At 36.1% G+C, this 24180-nt stretch overlaps 4 protein-coding genes across 6 annotated transcripts; 3 read left to right on the forward strand and 1 right to left on the reverse strand.

Annotated features, from left to right (window-relative positions):
* The first annotated feature begins 779 nt into the window (after positions 1–779).
* Positions 780–14448, forward strand: LOC123864137 (protein ROP). 2 transcript variants are annotated; one of them, XM_045904409.1, is made up of 15 exons: positions 780–1051; positions 2405–2554; positions 2673–2828; positions 3604–3707; positions 4435–4583; positions 5927–5987; positions 6564–6718; positions 7219–7367; positions 8288–8442; positions 8857–8937; positions 9159–9326; positions 9767–9856; positions 9945–10042; positions 10252–10334; positions 10903–14448. In XM_045904409.1, exons 1-15 carry the CDS (start codon positions 1024–1026, stop codon positions 11034–11036), a joined length of 1761 nt encoding a protein of 586 aa, XP_045760365.1. In that variant the 5' UTR covers positions 780–1023; the 3' UTR covers positions 11037–14448. The 2 variants fall into 2 exon arrangements, with proteins under 2 accessions (XP_045760365.1, XP_045760363.1); XM_045904407.1 differs by lacking the exon at positions 3604–3707 and adding an exon at positions 3236–3339 and having other exon boundaries at positions 782–1051.
* Positions 14449–15309: 861 nt separating this feature from the next.
* Positions 15310–20418, forward strand: LOC123864143 (argininosuccinate synthase). Its single transcript, XM_045904415.1, has 10 exons — positions 15310–15433; positions 15818–15923; positions 16017–16177; positions 16536–16620; positions 17207–17352; positions 18272–18393; positions 18672–18823; positions 19262–19353; positions 19641–19789; positions 20193–20418. Exons 1-10 carry the CDS (start codon positions 15369–15371, stop codon positions 20360–20362), a joined length of 1248 nt encoding a protein of 415 aa, XP_045760371.1. The 5' UTR covers positions 15310–15368; the 3' UTR covers positions 20363–20418.
* A 624-nt stretch (positions 20419–21042) lies between these two features.
* Positions 21043–22669, forward strand: LOC123864174 (mediator of RNA polymerase II transcription subunit 22). Of its 2 annotated transcripts, XR_006795709.1 has the most exons (4): positions 21043–21367; positions 21596–21697; positions 21814–22101; positions 22159–22669. XR_006795709.1 is itself a non-coding variant. In XM_045904461.1 (3 exons), the coding sequence occupies exons 1-3, from the start codon at positions 21271–21273 to the stop codon at positions 22029–22031; spliced, it is 417 nt and encodes a 138-aa protein (XP_045760417.1). In that variant the 5' UTR covers positions 21043–21270; the 3' UTR covers positions 22032–22669. The 2 variants fall into 2 exon arrangements, 1 of the variants encoding a protein (XP_045760417.1); XM_045904461.1 differs by having other exon boundaries at positions 21814–22669.
* Positions 22660–23626, reverse strand: LOC123864173 (NADH dehydrogenase [ubiquinone] 1 beta subcomplex subunit 8, mitochondrial). The gene is made up of 3 exons (XM_045904460.1): positions 23447–23626; positions 23151–23368; positions 22660–22949 (listed from the first exon to the last, which is right to left on the reverse strand). Exons 1-3 carry the CDS (start codon positions 23535–23537, stop codon positions 22737–22739), a joined length of 522 nt encoding a protein of 173 aa, XP_045760416.1. The 5' UTR covers positions 23538–23626; the 3' UTR covers positions 22660–22736.
* Positions 23627–24180: the final 554 nt, after the last annotated feature.

Below are 24180 nucleotides of genomic sequence, written 5' to 3' on the forward strand. Positions count from 1 at the left end.
TTATTATTTAATGATGAAAATGTGAAATCATTGAGGTAGAAATGATTAATAATATATTATTAGGTAAGTATTTATTAATCTTAGGTATAATCAAACTTTAATGACGTACTTAAACGTTTGGAAAATTAAATGCCTAAGTAGATCTACCGCTCTTACTTCAATAATTTTTTTCTAGTTATGAAATACATTCATAAGCCAAAAGGTATTAATTAGAAAATAAATAGGTCTTCCCCTATATCATACAATCGCACAAAGTGATTTATTTAAAGGGCATGAGTTTAAATTTACCTACTTTAATGTTTAGGATTTTTTACTAAGTTTAAATGTACATTAAACTATTTTTTAAACCTAAATAAAGTAAAATAATCCCATGATTAAATATTTAATTACAATAATTTTATCCTACCTTCTACACTTCTTACTAATAGCAGGTTTGAAAACTACAGTACACTTAATAATTAAATAGTTTTACACGAATTACGTACGCGTGATTAAAGCGCTTTATTGAACCAAATATACATCCGACACCTATACAAGCACATAAATACTAAATAATCTCCGAAGTCCGAACTCAGAAGCTCCGAAGTCTGATTTCCCGCCCCGAGTGCCAAAGAAATCCCTCGGTATTCATTTTCGTGATGTTAGAAAGAATGAGCTATATATTTATATCTCTTTCTTCTGATATTGACCCGCCTTCTTATCATTTTCATTATCAGTGCGCACTGCGCGCGCATATTATCTGGTACAAAATGTATAGTATTTGCAATGCCAAGTAGTTAAGTACATTCTGTTTTCATACATCATTGAGGACAGTTTACGGTGACGAAATATCGAATATGTCTGTATAGAAATTATTATATTAACCATTTGCAAGTTACAGTGCTACAGTGGAAATCAAAAATCGAATTCCGCGGGCGAATGAAAATCTTGCTGAAAATCGGACCATAAACATTGATCGATTCTTTTCCTTTGACGGCTGTCGGCTGTCAAAGTTCTATTCGAAAAGTTAGTCTATGGTGCAAGATGGCGTTGAAAGCACTTGTCGGACAAAGTGAGTAAAAATATTAATTTTTATTACTATTTACACTGCTTTTTAGTTCAAAAAGTATTGTTTTAATAGGTTTTTGCATACATATCATATAAAATAACATTGCGAACAATACATGGTAGCCCTGTGAATTGTAAACTATTATTGTTGGCCTTATCGATGACTAATATTTTAAAATTTTAGACTATATAGCTCATATTTGTAATATTTGGCAATGCAACTCATAAAAGAAACCAATTAATAGTTTTTTCCTTCACACGACATTTTGCAGCAACAATAGTTTTTACATTTTTTAACCATTTCATCAATTTAAATAATATCAGTAATTTATCAAAATTATAATTTTATTATAACTTTTACTTGTTGTATATTAAGCATATTATTATATAATTAATATTTATGCACTCTTAATACTTCTGTAGCTGACAGAGGCGTAAATTATTGATTTTCTTATGTCACATCACACTTGCTAGAGGGGGTGGGAACAATTTACGTCATTCATTGCGACCGAAAGCCTGCCACCCCTTGCCAATCAAAGAAGAAGAAAAATACTTGCATCTATTTTATAGTGTTCTGATATATATGACTACAAGGCATATTTTTAGCCACTATTTATGAAACCATTGCTTACTTCACATAAAACATCAATACATAACAAACAGAGCCTTTGGCTGGAAGTGGTTCATGTTTATAATCATAATCATAATATAAATAATAAATATAAAACTTTTATAGTTTAATCAACCTATAGACAAAACAATTATTTATCAAAAACTTTGGATTTAGGTAAACTGCAATTCACCACATTTAAAAAAATACTTATTAAGGATATGACTCATAAGTTAAACTATTTTATTTGTTTTAAATACCATGCAGTTTCAAACATTAAATGTTAATAAATATTCACTACAATATGGAGAGATAAATGGGAAAAAATGTCATGGCCTAGATGTGACAACGCATATAACTTGATTACTAAGCAATGCTGACCCAAGTCAATATCTTGATAGCTGACTGAATTTGGAGGTTCAAATTTGACTTTTTAGTTTCCCCTTTACCGTAAAGAGTGATCTGTGGATCCCAGTTCTTATAACTAACAACCGATAGTAGAAGTAGTAGTCTTAGTATATGCCAAATCATAAAAGGATCTGGGCAGTGGGAAACCACTGCAATATTACCCCTATCATTATATGATTAATGGGCAGGGGCCAACCCTCAGCAATGAGCAATATGACACATAGAGAGACACAGAGAATAATGAATATTTATCACTGATCAAAAAAATTAATTGTATTTGATTGTTTGCCAATTTTAGTTACCTTGAACTGTTAGAACTGAAAGTTTTTTATTTTGCAGAGATTATGAATGAGGTGATCCGCTATCGCGGTCCCAAAGGCAAGGAGTCTCAACGTATAGAATGGCGGATACTTATTGTGGACCAGCTGTCCATGCGCATGGTATCTGCATGCTGCAAGATGCACGACATTTCGGCAGAAGGAATCACATGTAATTATTTACTTACTAGATGTATCTGTAGTATTTATTCATTTACTAACAAAAAAACATGTTTATTTTATTCTATAACTATTCTATAGATACTTAAAATTAAGTATTTATTTTACAGTGGTAGAAGATATCCACAAGAAACGTGAACCATTGTATACCATGGATGGTATTTACTTGATTACACCATGCGAAAAATCTGTGCATGCTCTTATCAACGATTTCTCTGTCGGCAACCGTATCATGTACAAAGCAGCACATGTTTTCTTCACTGAAGGTAAGAATAATTCATTTTTAACATAATAAAAATATCTGTTATAGCTAGAGCATTATCTTTTAAACCAAAACATTGTATAATACTTGTGAACATATTATTGAGCAAAATTGTTGAATACTTTAGCTAAATTGGTAAAAAAACATTATTTATGCTATTTACGCCAAGCCAATTTAGCCTCCATCAATCTTAGACTGCTTTATCACTTACCATCTGGTGAGATTGCTGTAAAGGACTAACTTGTATCAGATTTAAAAAAAAAATACATGTTAACAGAATAATGCAATGTTTTGTATTAAAAGGGATGTTTAACTATTTTACTGCACATTTTTCATTTTATTTGTGCTAGAATGCATTTATGTTAAGTTGCATTTTAATTTTTATATTTTCACTTTTATTTTAATTTACAGCTTGTCCGGATAAACTGTTTGATGAATTATCACGTTCATATGTAGCTAAATATATCAAAACTTTAAAGGAAATCAACATAGCTTTTGTACCATATGAACAACAGGTTTGTCCCTAATTTTATATTTTTTTTACTCGTGGATACCCAGGTATTTGCTACTACTATAAAAAAAAGGAATGTGCCTAATGCATTGTTTTTTTTTTTGGACACATCGGTTTGATGGTTTGAAAGTCTATAACAGACTTAGGTAGAAATATTTTTATGTTTCTTAAATTAGGATAACAATCACCGCCTCCATAATTCTCCATACAAACCTTTTTTTTAATGAAATTACTGAGATAGAACTTTTTTTCATGCTGCTATGGTTAGTATGCCCTGAGGAGTTATTCAATGAACTGTGTAAATCTTCTGCTGCAAGAAAAATAAAAACCTTGAAAGAAATCAACATTGCTTTCTTGCCATATGAAAGTCAGGTAACAATAAAATAATAATAAAATGAACACTTTTATTAATGAAATACTTATTCTCAAAAAGATTCAAACTGTTGATAGAGAGGGCTCTTTTCCATTGTGTATTAAACTATATTAACTTAATACAAACTAGAGTCTGACAAGTACCTATTATACTTTATTTGGGTTATGTATTTTGATGTTATCTAAACTACCAATTGTTCTAAAATAAAATTAATCTAAAATACCAGAGGTCATACTGCAAATAATTCTATTTAGCATTAAAAATACCAAAGCATATGCATCACTTGCTGTAACGGTGAAGGGAGAGCATCATGAGGACACTTGCATGCCTGAGAATTCTCCATATTGTTCTCAAAAGTGTGTAAAGTCTGCCAATACCCATGGCCTATGACCAAACCCTTCCTATAAGAGGAGACCTGGGCTCAGTAGTGAGCCAGTGGATATCGTTTGATGGTGATGATAATATAAATTATTAGCCTCAATAGCTCAATGGTTATAGGAGTGGACTGAAATCCAAAAGATTGGCCGTTCAAACTCCACCCATTGCACTATTATCGTACCCACTCCTAGCACAAGCTTACGCTTAGTTGGAGGGAAAGGGGAATATTATAGTCATGATTACAAAGGCTAATATACTTTGAATTTAAAAAATCAACCAAATATGAAATTTGAAACAAAAAATGTTCTTTACATGTTACAATGTGTTACAAATTTGTAACCGTTTTAGGTATTCTCTCTGGACTCACCAGACACCTTTCAGTGCATGTACAACCCAGCACTCACCCAGACCCGCAACGCCAATATGGAACGCATAGCAGAACAAATCGCCACACTCTGTGCCACTCTTGGAGAATACCCCTCTGTACGCTACCGAAGGTAATTTTTTTTTATTGCGTGATTTTTTAGTGCAAGCCTATTGCACTTGACGACAATCATGCTTAAAAAAGCAATGTCGAGGTCTTGGTTAGTGCGCGCTTCCCTAGAATATGCTTATTCGAGTGAATAAGCATATTCTAGGCAAGCGCGCTCTAACCTCAAAGCAAGAGTTTGCTTTGAAGATATTTGCTAATAATGCAACTCACGCACCACATATTGTATGTTGATGGTACTGAGAAAGATTGACGAAAGTCTCAACATCAACAGTACAAAGTTTTAACTCAAACAAACGGTGTGCAGATGCATAAATAACATTTAACGTTCGAATACACAAACATGGATAATTTCATAATGTGCTAAGCCTTTTGTTCTCTTCATAGCAATAACATGGCTTCTTATTTACCAGTCTTATTATAATGATCAAAGCAAGCAACTCATATGGCATCAATATCAACTGCAAGAAGACGAAATATATGATAATCAGCCGATCACCCGTGCAGAACACCTCCTTGTATCTCAACCATGAAAACTTAGAAAGAGTCCAACGATATCGATACTTAGGAACCATGATTGACGAAACCGGCGACCACAGTCTGGAAATACGATGCCGTATTGAACAGGCAAGAAATGCCTTTACGAAGTTAAAAAGAGTTCTCTGTGACCGAAATTTAAAAATATCCCTTCGGATGCGTGTAGCACGGTGCTATGTTTTCTCAGTTTTATTGTACGGGGTAGAAGCCTGGACGTTAACGCAGGCGATGAGCAATAAACTGGAAGCGTTCGAGATGTGGGTATACAGGCGAATGTTGCGAATCTCATGGAGAGATCGTGTTCGAAATACCACCGTGTTGCAGAGAATGGGGAAGTCTACTGAAGTACTCAAATGTGTGCAAAGGAGAAAGCTCGAATATCTGGGACATATAATGCGGAACTCAAAATATGACCTGCTGCAGCTCATAATGCAAGGGAAAATAAAGGGCAGGCGTAGACCTGGCCGTAGACGAACATCCTGGCTCAAAAACCTTCGCCAGTGGTTTAACATGAGTACGAGGTCACTGTTTAGAGCAGCGGTGAACAAGATCCAGTTAGCCTTAATGATTGCCAACCTCCGATAGGAGACGGCACTAGAAGAAGAAGATTATAATGATAAATATGAAGCCTTACAATACAAATGCATTCATCTGCAAAGTGTATTGTGGAAAATAGTCTCGAATTCACTTGTTTCAAAAAGTTGCTAATTTGTAAGCATAAGTAAAAGCTAGCTAAGTTCTTGCTTTTACTTATGTTAGTTCTTTCTTCTGACACTGTTTTCATCAAACATATTTTTTTTAAATATTCCACAGTGATTGGGAACGCAATGTAGAACTCGCGCAACTAATTCAGCAGAAGTTGGATGCCTATAAGGTAATTAGCATTATTTATTTCCACATAATATCTTGAATGATTGCAATTTTGGATAGATGAGTTTTTGTATACTGCTGTTATTGCTATAACTGTTATCTTAAATAGTCTATACAAGGGCCTTCAACGTTGGCAAATAAAGAACATCATCTCAACTCTTCATAATATGGGTTTGTTAAAATGGGTTTTATGTTTTTTAAATTAGTCAATGAGAATCAGAAGGTATTGGGATTCGTATGTGTATGTGTGTTTGTTACTCGTTCACGCAAAAACTACTGGACGGATTTGGCTCAAATTCGGAATGGAATGGAGATAGATAATATCCTGGATTAGCACAAAAGCTACTTTTTTTCCCGGAAAACCAAAGAGTTCCCACGGGATTTCGAAAAACCTAAATCCACGCGGACGAAGTCGCGGGCGTCAGCAGCTAGTCATTTGATTTTTCGAGCGCACGCCCGCGAAACCTCTATAATGAGCTCTAAAAATCTATATCCACACAAACACAGACTGTTACATCTACTTACTCAATATTATAGTAATCTTGAAGCAGATATTTAACGCTTTGCTTTAATGGTAAAGGCGGATGAGCCGACCATGGGCGAGGGCCCCGAGAAGGCGCGCTCACAGCTGCTAGTGCTGGACCGCGGCTTCGACTGCGTGTCGCCGCTGCTGCACGAGCTCACGCTGCAGGCCATGGCCTACGACCTGCTGCCCATCGAGAACGATGTCTACCGGTAAGCGACGCGGTTCTTACTACATTCTAGTATTGACTAGAATAGGTTCAACATAGAAAAACATGCCCAGCCCTGGCTAGGTATATGAAAGAGTCACTGAGATGAAAATGCTGTAGCATGGAACACTCAAATCTGTTTGATAATAGTTTTTTTTTATATTAATAAGATAGCGAGCCAATGAGCAGGCAGGTCACCTGATTTAAGTGATTATCGTTGCCCACGAACATTTGCAGCACCAGAGATGTCTCAGCATCGCTGTCCTGGAGATAAATCCTCGACCAAGAAAGCGGTGGCTGTGGACGTCGTGAAAGCAGATCTGAGAGCCAATAGACTCAGTAAATCGAATGCTCAAGACCGCGCAAAGTGGGCGGCAAAATGTAAGAAAAGTGACGCCATCTAGGTCGGAAAACGCTAGGTAGAAGAAGAAGAAGACTAGAATAGGTCCAAATAAAACTTGGTTTTTAAAGAAGAAAGTTATAGAATATTCGTTATTCCTACAGATACGACGCTCAGGGAAACCAGAAGGAAGTACTTTTGGACGAGAACGATGAACTCTGGGTGGAACTGCGGCATCAGCACATTGCTGTGGTGTCCACTTCGGTTACCAAGAATCTCAAGAAATTCACTGAATCTAAACGCATGGGAGGAGGTACTAATAAAACTAAACTTAATTTTCTAATTTTCGTACCTCAAAAGGAAATAACACTCTTCGCGTTGTATGTAGGATCCGTATAGGATCACTTTTACACAAACGCACGCATAACATAGAGAAATGTCTAAATGCGGAAACCAGTCCGGAGAGAAGAAAGAAAGAAGGATCCATTTTTCTGTCTGTCTGTCTGTCTGTCTGTCTGTCCATCTGTCTGTCAAGAAAACTATCGTTGACCTAGAATCTAGGAATTTGGTAGCTATGTAACTCTTACAGCACAAGTAAAGGAAAAAATCTGAAAACCGTGAATTTATAGTTATTTCACCAAAAAAAAATAGAAATGTGTTCAAAGTGTGTGTGAAAAAGTTAATTTACTAAATCACATAGATGGTGCAGTCCGTTATTAACTTGCAGTGTTTTACATAAAAGAGTTAGGTATATCTTGTACGATGGTATGGAACCCTTCTTGTGCGAGTCTGATTGCTCTTGGCCATTTTTTTTTAATGTAGAAAATAGCTTGCGACTCCTTGGTTGGGATTTTAAATTAATTATTTTTTAATAAAACAATGAATTTTGAGAATTATTATTGTTCTGGAGGCCGCGCGGGGCCTGAACAATGATGATTATGTGAATGTGAACCATTGTATGTGACCGATTTGAATCTCTTTATGCAAGTAGTCTCAAATATGTCTCACTCAAGGCTGCTTTGTTCATTTATATAAACTCTTCGAAAGGTGCCTTGATGAACCTAGCGTAAATGAGTTGTTTCATCCAAAATTCTCCTTTAATTGGCCTGGAAACTTTCCATGGGTATCTTAAAACCCTATATTGACTGTATAATTATGTTTTGTTTTTAGTTTTGTCTTAGTTATTTCACGTTTTTTGTGCAATAAAGTTTATCTATCTATCTATGTTCGCAGGTGACAAACAATCCATGCGAGACTTGTCGCAGATGATCAAGAAGATGCCACAGTACCAGAAGGAGCTATCCAAGTACGCGACACATCTGCGCCTCGCCGAGGACTGCATGAAGGCCTACCAGGGCTACGTCGACAAGCTCTGCAAGGTTGAACAGGTATTGGGGTATTTTCCTTTTCTTTATGGAGCTATGCAGGTCCTTATATTCCCTGTATCACTTCGACCGTTTTCGATCCATTGTGATCAACAGAGGTATTTTACAGTCAAAGGCCGTAAGTTGTTTAGCACCTTAATGATCATATTCGCGTGGCACGGGTATGCACATGCATTAGGCGTGTGTGGCGTGTTTTTAGAAAAAGGTCATAAGTGCGACAGGTTTTTGATGCAATAGTTTTGCGGAATTGCTACTCTAATTCTGAGGCCGACTGTACAATTATGCGCTATACATGCTATGCGCTTACATAGGCTAAGCTCGCGAACACGCCTACGAAGTTCACGAAGTATGAACTAACACGCATTGAAGATAACATTGTCAAATAGAAATAATGTGATTGCTTTACTTTTTTGTCAGGATCTTGCAATGGGCACTGATGCTGAGGGTGAGAAGATTAAAGATCACATGAGGAGCATCGTACCTGTACTTCTAGATCAGGTATGGGAAATTATTCATAAATTGTAACAACAACTAAGAAACACATAAACCAGTTAATGGAGTTTCTCGGTGCAGGTAGCAAGTAGTTCTATGATCCATGGGTCTAAACAAAAAATAAAAATTCACCGACGCACCCACGTGCAGCAATTATCTTTCTTTCGCTCGCATCGTAACATCGAGGGTAGACGTTGGTGAAGTTGTAATAAATTGTGTGTTTACAGAACATCAAGAACAACGACAAGATGCGCATCATCGCACTGTACATCATGTCTAAGAACGGCATCTCGGAGGAAAACCTCAACAAGCTGGTGACGCACGCGCAGCTCGAGCCCTCCGACAAGCAGGCGCTGCTCAACCTCGCCAACCTCGGCCTCAACGTTGTCGTCGACGTACGTATCCACTACCCACACATATACATCATGTCCAAGAACAGCATCCCGGAGGAAAACCTCAACTAGCTGGTGACGCACGCGCAGCTCGAGCCCACCGATAAGCAATCTGCGCCAACCTCTTCCTAAACGTCGTCGTCGACATAGAACGAAAGGTTGACCAGGTTATCCCAAATAATAAAATATAGCGATAAAAGGTCACGACCCTCAGCAATGAGGAATACGACGAAGAGATGTTGGTATTTTTTTCGCTATTTGCTAAGCTTGGTGGGTGACAGCAAAAAGGCTGTGGCCCTAGGTTCTCCTAGGTTGTTGTAGTGTTATCTATTGAGGTACAGCCTCGAGGCCGAGCCTACGAGCCCGTGCGAAATGAGGAGAATGTCTTAACTTCGGATTGTGATATTTTACCAATAATTGTAATGTCCTATCGCTTTTAACAGGGGAACAGAAAGAAGCAGTACCAAGTGCCTCGAAAGGAGAGAATCACCGAACAGACTTATCAGATGTCGCGATGGACTCCAGTGCTTAAGGTAACAACAAAAAATATATTGAAAAACATAGATTGTATTTGATTGAAGAAATAATTAAAACTAATAATATAATTTTGTATTCACATAGGACATAATCGAGGATTCAATCGACGACAAATTGGACCAGCGCCATTTCCCGTTCCTTGCGGGACGCGCGCAAACTTCTGGTTACCAAGCACCTACCAGGTAAATATATTGTAATTTTTGCTCCGATGTACCTGCGCAGAAATATCTCAGCCATTGTTTTAGTCGGCGTTAGGTTGTGCTTTTCTGCGCAAACTAATTTTGCCGATGCGACTCGACACAAGTGACCCTTCCGTTTTTCATTCGAACGTACGGAACCCTAAGAAGTAAATAAAATTCCAATCTATAATAATTTCTTGTTTTGGTTTTAGCGTACGCTACGGACATTGGCACAAAGACAAAGCTCAACAGACTGTGAAGAACGTCCCAAGATTGCTTGTGTTTATTGTTGGAGGTAAGTGTTGATAAGTTGAGATATTTCACGAATTCAGAGCAATGACGTTTTTGAAGTTATGATTTTTACAAATGCTCTTCTGGGGGTAAAAAATTCATTACTTTGTGTTTTTTCTACGTCGATATCTTTTCAATATAAGGGGAATGCTAACGAAAACTGAAATTTAGTATACGATTCTGAGTCCCTCATTCAGAGAGACAAAAATTCTGTGGGTGTTAACCACTTACTTGTCATTAACAGAGAGAGCGCTATACTAACTTCTCTTCGGGGATACAGTATAGTCAGGTATACTCCAACTAGCTGATACCCACGACTTCGTTCGCGTGGGTTTAGGTTTTAAATCCTGTGGGACCTGTTTGATTTTCTCGGATAAAAAGTAGCCTATGTCACTCTTCAGATCTTTAACTATATCCATGCAAAAAATCACGTCGATCGGTTGCTCCGTTGCGGTGTGATTGAGGGACAAACCAAAAAACAAAAACACTTTCGCTTTTATGATATGGGTGGGTAGTGATGATGGATATCACCCACGATAGGTTAAAAGCTAAAAGAACTATTGTTGTTTCAGGCGTCTGCTTCTCTGAGATCCGTTGCGCGTACGAAGTGACCGCCGCCCTCAAGAACTGGGAGGTCATCATCGGCTCCTCTCACATTCTCACTCCGGACAACTTCCTCTCCGACCTCAGCTCTCTCACCGCCTAAACCCGGTCCCGACTAACGGTACTTAACCTTTTACTTTTTACCCGACTGCGGTGAAGCCCAAAAGAAGAGTTATGTTTTTACCTGTAGGTATTTATCGCATGTAATATGTATGTACTCTTATGTCCGCTCGTAACTACTCAATCGGTTTCGATAAACGATATGTCATTAGATTCATTTTGATTGCGCGAGTGCGCGAGCACTTAGTACATAAAATTCTTAAAAATCAAAATGGCTGATTTTATGCACTTTAATGTGCGGGCTGAAAAAGATGCAGTGCAAACCGCAGTCGAGATTTATTTGAAAACTTAAATTATTAATTATTCCATTGTTTTTTATGATGATGTTATGAATATCACGAAATCGCTAGAGTTCTTTTAGAATTGATAATATTAATACGTTATATTGAAAATAAATATACTTATAAAGTAAAAGCAAATAATGAAGCTGAGGAATCAAATTTAGATAGTATACACTTTTTGTTCTTATTTGCATTATTACTTGCATTAACATTAACATCAGTCGTATCTAAATTATATCAAGAAACCTATAGAGAAGTGGAAAAATGAAATGTTTTGCATTTGTGATATCGTATGTGCAAATATCAATGAGAGGATTACATTAAATTGGGGATTTGATTGGTAGCATCTTTGTTGACTACTAAAACATTTTGCAACAATACACCAAAAATAACTTTAGAAGTTAGATTAACCTTTTTAATATAGGTTTATATTAATATTATTGTATTATTAAAATGTGCGTGAATTCTATAGAATTATAACAAAAGCCCTATAATTTTAACTATAACGTTTCCTATACGCTGAATTATGCTTATTTAATTTACCAATAAGTTTAGCTATTAAAGTATACTATTAAAGAGAAGATTTTAGACTTGTTTTGTGATTTAACGACATAATCTATCTATGTATATTCCAAACATTTTAAAATTTAACTCGCCCTTTTACCTGTGTCAACTGTTACATCAAAAATACAGGTTCACCTTTAGATTATTAAGGACCAAAATCGTACTTTTGACATTACAGTTGACACATTCAATTAAAATGGCGAGTAAGATCTTAAAATATATGCATTATAAGAGGTACGTTACGCACCCGTTCTATACATTAAAAACTATTATGAAATTCTTTGTAGTCCACTCACTACTGATTATAACCTTCACCAATCGAGATTGGGTAAAATTAGAAAAACCTATTTTGGTATATTATTTTTAAATACGCGTAAATTGGTGGAAAATCAGTTATTATTGACTGGTTCATTTCCTTACTTCCTAAAAGGTCTACAAAGTTTAAAACGGAACATCTTATCCGTTTGTGTGTGATATAGTTTGCAATTAATTGCAATTACATTTCAATATGTTATGTTTTTATTATGTTAGGATGTTAATATTGTTAATGTTTTAGAAGTATTTAATAAGTAACCCGTATATAATAATTAATGTTGACCAGAATTTTAGTTACTACTTCTAGACTAGTATGTATTATGCTAGATTGCTATTACATAAACATAATTGTTTTATTAAATTATTATTCATTTTATATTACTAATATTATAAGAATAACACAATTGTTACTACATATTTATTGTGAGCCCTAATTTTAAGTTTTTTGTCGATCATTCTAAATTCTATTTAGATCTTCACTACTTATCTGATATCAAATTAGTATACACTGTAATTTGTTAGTAATGATGTAAATGTCGATATTTGGAAACCAATTCAATTAAAATTTTACGCTTCTAATGAGGTGTTAAAAAAATAGAAAAATTATTTACTCTATCCGCGGAAATAAATTATTACCATTTGTGTCACCGACCAATCATAAATATATTATTGTTTTCAAAAAACATTTGAAATTCAATTTGAAAATGTTTTCAAAAAACATTCAAAATTCAATTTGAAAACATAGTTTCATTTTTGATTGGTTGGCGACTCAAATTGGTCAGCGCCCATTGAGATATTTGTATTATTCGTATGGGATTACGAACTCTGAGAGAGCGCTATACTAATTTCTTTCCGCGGATAAAGTATAGTAATTTATTTTTCCATTTTTAAGGATGTAATTGGAAGCGTAAACTTTTTTCCGGATAGAGTATAGTCCAAATTCTATGTGTGTTCGAATGTAGGGACAAATCTAGAGGGAAAAACGCGCGCGATGTGTTGTTTTAAAATGTAAGGAGAGCTCCAAATAAATATTTATATGCGCATATAACGCCATCTGCGACACTGATCGGTTAGCGTGGAATTTCTACAACTTTTCCTAAGGTCTTGTTGCATGACAGGCCGTTATAGTTACGTTTCGGTTACCTGGTACTTGATGCGAGGTTTCGGTTATCTTGTGCAACCCACTTTGTTCTTGGTGATCAAAATTTTACGGTAACCCATAACGTAACCTTAACTGCCTGTCATGAAACTGGACCTAAGTGTACTGTCACACCTGGGGCTCGATTGCGGTAGAATGACAGCTACAATGCCACGATCGCAATCACCTCTGATTGGTTGACACTTCAGTTGACACTCGCTCGCCATCAACCAATCACAACAATTGCGATTGTAATAATGATTGATGCAGGGTTTCCGCAATCAACCAACTAAGTCCTACTTATGAGTTCTTAGTATGAGATATTACATCTCACAAAGGCTGTTAGAATTTGAGCTTCAAATTAAAATAACGTCACAGTAAAAAAACTCTAATACTCCTCGCTTTAAAGTCAAAAATTCAGTAAAACCGAGATTTCCGCTGAGCGGTAGACGTGAGGACGAACTTGAGCTTTAAAACAAGCAGTTACGGTCCATTTTACTTTATGGTTTGATGCTCGAATTCTATTCACGTTGATGAGATGTTAGCACACTGAACCAACTTTACTGCGAAATTACCGAGCAGATTCGGCGAAAAAGGAAAACCTAGTGCGGATTTCCGCGCGCTTTTCCGCTCGATTTTTTCTGGGCCTAATGCTGTAAGGTAATTTGACACATTGTTGAAATTATAATAATATTTGCATGTTACTAGAAGATTTTAACGTTTTAGTTTTCAACATTCCAGCGACCTCGCTTTATCTTGGTCATGTGACAAGATAAACCGAAAGACGCTATTTATTACTATGTTCAAAATAAGCATACATGTAGTATGATTACATTACATTTTTTTAGAGCCAACATGTTATGAAAATATAAACAAATCAGCATTGTAAAAGAACGAAATAAATTGTGCATATCACAATAGATATGGACGATATCTTTCTTGTATTAATTCCACATAGATTTAAGGAGGTAATAGATTTAACTAGAAATTATTAAAATAGTTTGTGCAATTATGTAGTTAATATGCATTTTTTTTACTTTAAGCATACATAACTATCAGTATTGAACTGTTAAAAATTAATAAATTATTTAATCCTCGCCAAGATTTTTATTTAAAAAATTAATCTTTCTCTCAAACTTTCTATAGTAGGTATAACTAATATAAAACTTTAGATAAACTATGGACATAATAGAAATTAAAGTTAAATATAAATTAAATGGCTTGTTTGTTAAAAGTAAGTGCAAAATGACCTGTGGGGTTATCTAATATGTTGAACTTTTAAGCCGACATTACATTTACGAATATAATTGTCGTTAAAACGACATCGCAGCGGTATTTTCCTGTTATTATCTCGTTTTATTTAAAATTAGAGGATGCCCGCGTGGATTTCGGTTTTTTTAAATCCTGTACGTCATAATAGCTATCTGCGTGCCTTTCAGCCCCGTCAGTCCAATGATTTGGGCTGTGCGTTCATAGATCAGTCAGTCAATCACCTTTTCCTTATTATACTTAGCCCATAGATTAATATGTAATACCTGAACTTAGACTCTCCCGATAGCAATCGCGATTTTATCTTGCTAATAATTTAGTTTTCTGCTCTTGTTTCAAAACTAATAAATTCCGTGTTGGGAATTCAGTCACTTTCGCGACGATATATTCTTAAATGTAATATCGGCTTTACTTACACGATCAAGTTTAACTTGCAGCGGCATCCAGTGAACTAATAGCCATACTACACTGTCAAGTGTGCATGACAATAATTGATATCATGCACACTATTATAGAAGGAGGCGTTATTTTGTATATCATGCACACTGATAGTCATACACCGTCAAGTTTACTGGATGCCGCTTCAAGTCCGCTGCAAACTTGACGGTAAACTTGAACGTGTATAGCCGTCGTAAAGCAGTTATCCAGTCTGAAGTACAGTCTAGTATATTATTAAACATTTTCGAGTCTGAACAACATAGTTTATCAGAACGTTGTATTGATTATACGTATAGTCGTATATCTTACGATGGCTAGAGATCTTATTATTTTAGCTTATTCTGGTGGACTCGACACTAGCTGTATTTTAAAATGGCAAGTTGGAATATATTGTTATATTTTAGACATACAGACTGCATCAAAAGTAAATATTGGGGCAGAGTCGAATTCATAAAATGATACAATGTAAATGAACTTTATCTGCACTATTTAATGTAACTGTGAATCAATATGAAAGAGGTGAATTAGAGCATGGATTTGATTCTGTTAAATTAGTTCCTATATTAAGTGGATATAAAGTTCAGTTTACCTTGCAATATACTGGGTGAAACGCATCGCGTCGTTACGACTAGCCCTCAAAGTATCTAAAAAAAAAGTTAGCCCAACTTCGGCTAAAGTTCTAAATAGATATCTAATAGAAATAAATCAGCAGAAAAAAATAGAAGTTAATTTCATTTAGTCTTATTTGTTATTTGTTAGGTTAATCCAAAAGAATTATGATGTCGTGTGTTACATGGCCGATATCGGACAAGATGAAGATTTTGAAAAAGCTCGCCAGAAAGCAAAACTCATCGGTGCTAAAGATGTAAGTTTGACTTGTTTTATGTTTTACACCTTTTGTATCAAAAACGGTTTTTGTTTTTTGAGAAACTATAATATCACTTTTTTTTTGTTATAGGTCATAGTTGAAGACTTGCGTGAGGAGTTTGTGACCAATTACATGTTGCCTGCCATTCAAATGGGATTGGTGTATGAAAGCCGATACTACTTGGGCACCGCTCTGGCACGGCCATGCATTTCTGTAGGAATTGTGAAAGCTGCCAAAAAACTGGGTGCTAAGTCAGTATTAAAAAATTCTAATATATTATATAGATACAGAACACTTTTATAAATCGCATCAGCAAAATTCGTTTGCGCAAAACTCAACGCCGCGCCTACTAGAACCGAATGCACACCAATAAAATACAGACCTTAAGACAAAGACTCATGCTATCTTGCTCATGATTCGCTCACGTACAGAACATGCCGCGTAAGCAACAACCACTAGCGGACGGACGCGCGTCAATTGGCTGAGATATTTTCGCGCCATTTAAAAATAAGTTTTCTGCGCAAGTACATCGGCGCAACTTCTAAAAGTGGTACAGTATTTGTTTTTTGTGTACTTGGAGATTTCAATGAACTATATTTCCCTTTTCAGATATATTTCTCATGGTGCTACTGGCAAGGGAAATGATCAAGTTCGGTTTGAACTGAGCGTTTATTCGTTGTGGCCCGAAGGAAAGGTACTTAGAACCCATACTAATATAATAAATGGGAAAATGTCTGCTATGGCATATAGCATGGCTTTTTAACCGACTTTAACGAAAGGAACAGAGATAGCTTGCATCCCAAGGACGTACAGCTACTTTTTATGTGGTAAGTAAATCGAAGAGTTCCCACGGGATTTTTAAACAACCTACATCCAGGCGGACGAAGTTGCATCATCTAATCCATACTAATATTATAAATGCTAAAGTATATTTGTCTGTCTGTCTGCTAGGTTTTCATGGCCCAACAGTTTAACCGATTCTGAGTGGTACACAATTAGCTTATATCCCGGGGATGGACATAGGCTACTTTTTATCCCTATCAGTCTCTTTAAAAGTTAAAGAGTTCCCACGGGATTCCTAACGACCCATCCGCTTAAAAGGTTTGTATGTAATTTAGTACCGAGGTAGCCTGCGTCCATGTAATTGACGTAAGCAAATTTTTATCCCGGAAAATTGAATAGTTTCCATGGGGTCTTTAAAAACCTAGACAAAGTCGCGAGCATCCTCTAGTTAGTAGTTGTTAATTAGAAATATCTTGCAAATATTTGGTAAATTACAGGTGATTGCACCATGGCGCATCCCAGAGTTCTTTGATAGATTTCAAGGGAGAAGTTATCTCATTGAGTATGCAAAAAAGGAAAACATACCCGTCGCAGCGACGACCAAAGCCCCGTGGTCGATTGATGAGAACATTATGCATATTAGGTACGAAATTTTCTTCGTTGTTCCCGGCATTTTTAGTGCTCCCTATCCGAATGGTGCCAACGTGACCCTATTACTAAGCCTCTCTCTGCTGGTCCGTCTGTCTGTCTGTCAGCGGGCTGTACCTCATCCATAATAAAAATTTAAAATGGCCGATATTCATGTAGGCGATTTTTTCGACCAGTCTCCGAAATCAGCCTGATAAGCTACAGTAAAATTCTTATCACGGAGCGACTTCCATTTTGCCGAGAAGGTCAGATTAAGACTAATTATTTCGAGTCTCAGGTTAACAAATGTTATCAGTGTGCTTAGTATGAGATTTTACATTACATCGACGCGACGTTGATTGAATCCGAGCGTCGAAACACTTCAGCGTAAAAGTACAATACGCCTTAAATACCTTACTTTAAAGCTCAAGTTCGTCTATACATTTACAGCTAGCGACCCAAACGGAAACAAAATTAAAATCGGTGGTACTGAATTTTTGACTTTAACTGTTCTTATGTTTAAGTCTATTTCACTGTAACGTTATTATATTTCGATCTCGAATTATACCATCGTTGGGTCAGATATAAAATCTCATACTAAGCACACAGAGGTTAGTGATAATGAGTAATCGGTCCCGATGTTTTAACGCCTTCATCTTGCCGATATGCCTTAGCAAGATGAAGGTCAAGATTTTCAACTTCGACAGTCGGTCACCCGTCCAATTAATAACTTGGGTGGGTCTTAGTCGCTACTTCTCACGATGACACCGCCTTCATATTATGTCAGTCATTGCTACAGTCAGTATTTGCGAATAGGGTTAGAATTTCAATCAAAGATATATTTTTGTAGCACTGGACCGGTATGTAAAAGTTTATAAAGGATAATTAATAACCTTCTAGCGGTTTAGTAAGTAATTAGTACTCGTATATTACAGTTACGAGTCTGGCGTCCTTGAAGACCCCGGTGCCATACCTCCAAGTGGTATTTACAAAATGACGCGGGACCTTCAACAAGTGGATGATTATCCCAGTATCATTGATATTACTTTTGAAAGAGGTGCGTACGATAATAAAATTACCTATTTAAAAGTCTTGAGGCTTTTACGGTTTTAGTACACCGAGCGACGCAAAAGCGGACGCGGTAGTGGAATGATTAACGCTTTTATGGCTTTTTGTGGGCTCCTCATACCAGAATGATGGCAATTCCTTCACACCTAACCCACAAAGGCATAAATACGTTAAAAATTTCGCGAACGTGTGTTAAAGCAGCATTTGAAATACAATTGACCAATCCGTACAATATGTTCTTATGAATTATTATTTACCTACCCATAGGTTTGCCGGTTTCTGCTCAAATACCAAGTGGACATCAAAAAGCACTTGTTGTAACAGACCCCCTGGTTCTAGTGGAAACGTTGAATAAATTGGGCGGACAACACGGTGTAGGCCGTATTGACATTGTAGAAAACCGATTCCTGGGACTCAAGGTAGATAGATACATTCACTTAAGGCCAGCGCACACTGATGATGTCAGTGTCAGCGACCTATTGGATGCCTTGCTATGGTGGCAGCTACCCATTCATTCCAATATAAGTCATGTACGACGCCATACGTAGAATTATATCAGTAGGTACCTCACTAGTCGCTACCCATATTATAAATGCGAAAATGTGTTTTTGTTGATCTATGGTTTGTTGATTTATCCTTCAATCACGTCGCAACAAAACAACGTAAACATAACGTAAAGACCTAGAGAGTGTCATAGGCTACTTTTCAGCACCTGAGTTTACAGAGTTCGCATGGGATTTTTAAAAACCTAAATATCCACGCGGACGAACTCGCGGGCATGAGTTCGTAGTAATATGGTAGGTAGTGTGACTTTTATTAGCTAATCGTCATTAATCAAATGTCAACTTCCCTTCCAGTCTAGAGGACTTTACGAAACGCCTGCCGGTACTATACTGCACGTAGCTCATTTAGATCTAGAGGTGTACGCCCTTGATAAGGAAGTGTTGAGGTAGGTATCGATTCTAAAATACCATTTAATGAGCCAGCTCTTCTGTCACCAGATGACGTAACCTATTTACTTAAAAAACATCTAGTAAAAAATGTATTTCCATGGCCCCAGGGTCTCCACATCAAATATAACTCTCTATTAAAGAGGCATACTTACGCTTCTTACCGGTTTCGGCCATTTCTGCTGCTGCCTTACTGGAATTCTTAATTAATTTATAGTGAGACAACTACTTATATATCATACGAAATGCTTTGGCTTTCTTATTTAAAAATATTGTGACTTTACAGAATCAAGAAGTACCTTCAAGATAAAATGGCTGATTTTGTATATAACGGTTTTTGGTTTTCACCGGAAGCTTTCTATACACGAAAATGCTTGGAAATGTCACAAGAATCTGTTACTGGTACCGTAACAGTTCAGGTGTTTAAAGGAAATGGTAATTTTTTTGGGTGTTTATATCCTATATTGTTTCGGAGCCTTTCACGCAGGCGGTGAGATGAGTAAGTTTAGCATTCTAGATGATTGCGGCTAGGCTTGACCATCGAACATACGTGGAACATACTGACTCGACTGTCCTTATCCCCGGCATTGCTGCCCCCGAAATAAATAAATTTTAATTTTCAATTTATGTATAAACACGTACGACTTAACTGTGCACCCGGAGTCGATGATGTCACTGCGCGAACGCGAGAGATTGATAGGAGAGACGCAGTGAAAAAGCGGAAGAACGCATTTCATTGGGGTTCATAGTTAAGTACATATCTATGGTTAAGTCACATGAGTAGATGTAAGTGTGTATAGCACAGCTTTAAGTACTTATATTAAAATATTTTTTACAGTGTCAATTTTAGCAAGGAAGAGTGGTGCAAGTTTGTATAATAAAGATTTGGTTTCCATGGACATTGCTGGTGGGTTTTCACCCGAGGACAGTACTGGATTCATCAACATTAACGCGGTCCGGTTGAAGGAGTATGCGCGTTACACAGCTGCAACTCAAATAACAAAATGAAATAAAAATTATTTTTTAAATGTTGAATGCTAATAAAATCTTTTTTTTTTTTTCTTTGAATATGCAGTTACTTTCCTTTTGTCTCTAAATAAGTCGCTATTGTAGGTCAGCGCACACTGAACAGCAAAATCATAAAATGCTCGAGCAATGTGACGCAATTTTTAAACAATTAATTCCATTGAATCATCATATTGTCATCATCGTCATCGACTATAATCCTTCATCCAAGATCGACTCCCAGTTCACCATTGACAGTATTTTGACATGATTACAATGTTACCCGGGACTACTGAATTATGGGGACTCAATCCAGGCACATTAAAAAATTCATGAGTTACAAGACTTATGTCTAGGTACAAAGGTGACTTCGTCTATGATGGCGTTTGCTGGCGCGCGTGCTGTGCTTGTCTGGAGTGTTTTTTTTTTTGTTGGGAGTGGCTGGTTTTTGACTTTTGTGTTAGTTGGTGTATTTTGGTGGTGGAACTGACTGGGAAGCGCTCTGGGGAGGCACCGCGCGTGTGTCGGCGGGCGCCGGCGCGGACGGAGTCCGTACTTGTATAAGTTCAATGGCTTGAAAATATCAGACTTGACATTGGCTAATCAGAGTAAAGCCAGATTTAAAGAAAAGAAAAAAAAGGTACAAAGGTATATTACTGATCTGTGATCACTTAAGTGTCAACTGTCAATGTCATTTTACAAAATTAAAATTGCAATTTTGAATTATTTTGCTACGAAAATAAAAACATGAGATTCGAGATTTATATCAATGTGTAAAATCGTCTTTCAGTTTAATTTTGAAAGTATAAATTGAACAATTTGAGCAGCAATCGAATATTGATTTTCAAAGTTTGAAATAATTTCTGTTGTTGTTATTTTATAATTTCTGTGAACTAAGTAATAACAGAACCATGCATCGAAACTTACCACAAAATAAAGAAGCTTTGCTAAAATCATACACAACACGCCTCAAAGAAGATGTTAAAAGTATGTTAGAAAATTTTGAAGGTTAGTTGTTCAGTTCAATATCTTGTGCTTTCTTATAAATAAAAATGAATTCCTATTTCCCTTGATCACGCCATAACTTGAGAACGTTTGGACCAAATTGGATAATTCTTTTTTGTTGTGATTGTTAGGACAAGGTTTTTTTGAATTTTTTTACTTGTTACACATACTACTATACTATACTAAATTGTATAATATTGCTTAGAATATATCCGTTCTTATTTTTTTTAGAAATTATAAAACTTGCCAAAGGGGAAAATGATTCACAATTAAATAGGATGACACAAATTGAGCAGGACACTTTTGAAATGCAAGTGAGAGCAGCTAATATTGGTAAGAGCTTTAATAACAGAGTACTAACTTTCATCTAAACATCAAGTTTTAACTAAGTACAGTTGCGTTTTAGTCTAATGTAATAATAATAATAATTATAATGTGATATTTTTCAGTGAGGGCAGGAGAGTCTTTGATGAAATTAGTATCAGACATCAAGCAGTATTTAATTTTGAATGATTTTCCATCTGTCAATGAAGCTATTACACAAAATTCCAAATTGTTTCGTACAAAGCAGCAAGAGTGTGACCAAAAGTTAATGTCCCTCCGTGATGACATTGCAGCAGACCTGTATGACCTAGAAGATGAATATTTTACTAGTATTTATAAGTGAATATTGTAACACTATTGTAGCAGTACTATAGGTAGGGTTCTCAATTTTGCACCTGTTCATTTCAGTGAAAGGTCCTTCCACATTTTTAAATTAACTATTGTGAGAGAAAAGAGGTGTCAAGCCATACCTGTTAGCATCTCTAGGGCAAAAATACTAGGATATATTAATGAAATTATAACTGCACAGCATTTAATGTGCGTTATTATAGTTGTGTTATGTTAAGCAACTCCTGTAGGTAAGTTTGGTGTTTTTAAGGCATAGCAGAGTGCTGTATATTTATGGGGAATACTATAAAAATTCTAATTTTTAAGCAATAATATAACTATTCATACTAATATTATTAACATGCGTCTATCTGCTAGATTTTCATAGCCCATACGTTTAACCATTTTAGGAAAGGACATAGGCCGATTTTGGTCCCCAAAAATTGAAGAACTCCCACAGGATTTTCAAAATCTAAATCCTCACAAACCATGTCACATATGTCATCTAGTTTTACTATAGAACTTGAAAATAATATAGCTCTTTTGAATATTGTAACTTACCTTATGTCTAAAGAGAATATAATCTTTTGATTACTTATACACAGATTAGTAGCATATAAAGTGATCTAAAAGGAATTAAACAATTTTAATTTATAACACTTTTTATTTAATCAAATACACTACTTGAATGCCACATTTACAGACCATGTTTTTTTTAAATCTATTTTTCACAGAACAAATAATGCGGCCCTTCATGTGGATACTGCTTAAGAGTAACAGGCCGACCAAACTTATAATTTTCCAACCATATATACAATGCTAGACTACCAAACATTGTTCCTAGAAACCAGGTCCACTGATGTGGAAGAGAGAATCTAGGCCTTGCTGCTGGGTCATAGCGATCTTCACCATATATTTCAGCACTTGCATGAATCTGAAAGTTTGAATCTTATTAAAAAAGGAAAACAACAGTTCCACCATTATGGTGTAGTTGAATAGATAACTTCTTACAAGATAAAAGTTTCTCATAGTGCAATTATTGCACTATGAGAAACTGTTTCCAGTACCAAAATGAACATAGGATCATAAAAGAGGGAACTAGAAGTTGCAGAAATACACAGTAATATTAACTTACTGGTTCATTAAAATTTCTTTTCAAGTCGGGCAAATCGTATGGGTAGGTTGGATCTCTAGAATCTGTTCCAATGTCAGGTAATTTAGGATAATCTCCATAACCCATATCTTCAGGATATGGCTGGTACTCTTCAATTGTCATACCATACTTCTTAGCCGCCGCGGCTCGTTCCTCCGGTGTTTTAGGATATGGACCCGGTTTATATTGGTAATTCCAATCTGTGAAGGTTATGACGTAACAATCATAACAGGGTTTATTAGCAAATTATTCACTATTGAGTTCAAATAAAAACTTACGGTTTCTTACAGCGTTATGATATATAGCTGCAGCATTTCGAACAGCTTTTGGATCATACAGAAGAGCTTTCTTTAGCAAATTTAAAGCCATTTCACTGAAGCAAAATACAATGAAAACTAATTTCCTTCATTTATTTTTAATCAATTTCTGTTTGACAACTCTTTGACAATCACCACAGACCAGGAATGAATCCGGACAATCACACTGGTCCAAAGACCTTACACTTCTAACTAGACTGTGCACCATGGCGAAAAAGCCGGTCCGCATGAGAGGGCTCCCGTTGGTAGTGTGTCCCTTTCTAATTAGGTGACCATGATAAAACAGAACACAGGACATATTGTTTTGTATACTCCGACTTTTAACTAGATGCAGAAAAATGACATTTCGTCTTTTACTAAACTCCTAAATAACTGAAAATATTATGTACGCATGTACTCGCTACACAGTCTATCTGTTTCTCACACAATATTAGGTTAGGTGAAATAGCAAGCAGGGTACACAGTTACCCACGTGCGCCGGCAACTTCGGTCGAGCTTACTGCGTACTCATAAGGGTCAGAGGTACTTTTTTCTTCTCTGTAAAATAGGCATCATCTGACATACCGTTAATTTGACAACAACCTTACTAACTTTTCACTCCGTATTGAGTCAGTACAAAAAAGCTACATAATATTATTATTAAATGATTGATATGTCAAATGAACGTTATGCATATTCTAAACGAAAAAAAAAGA

The sequence above is a fragment of the Maniola jurtina genome, chromosome 4 (genome assembly GCF_905333055.1).
Source record: "Maniola jurtina chromosome 4, ilManJurt1.1, whole genome shotgun sequence".
NCBI classification, from domain to species: Eukaryota; Metazoa; Arthropoda; class Insecta; order Lepidoptera; family Nymphalidae; genus Maniola; species Maniola jurtina.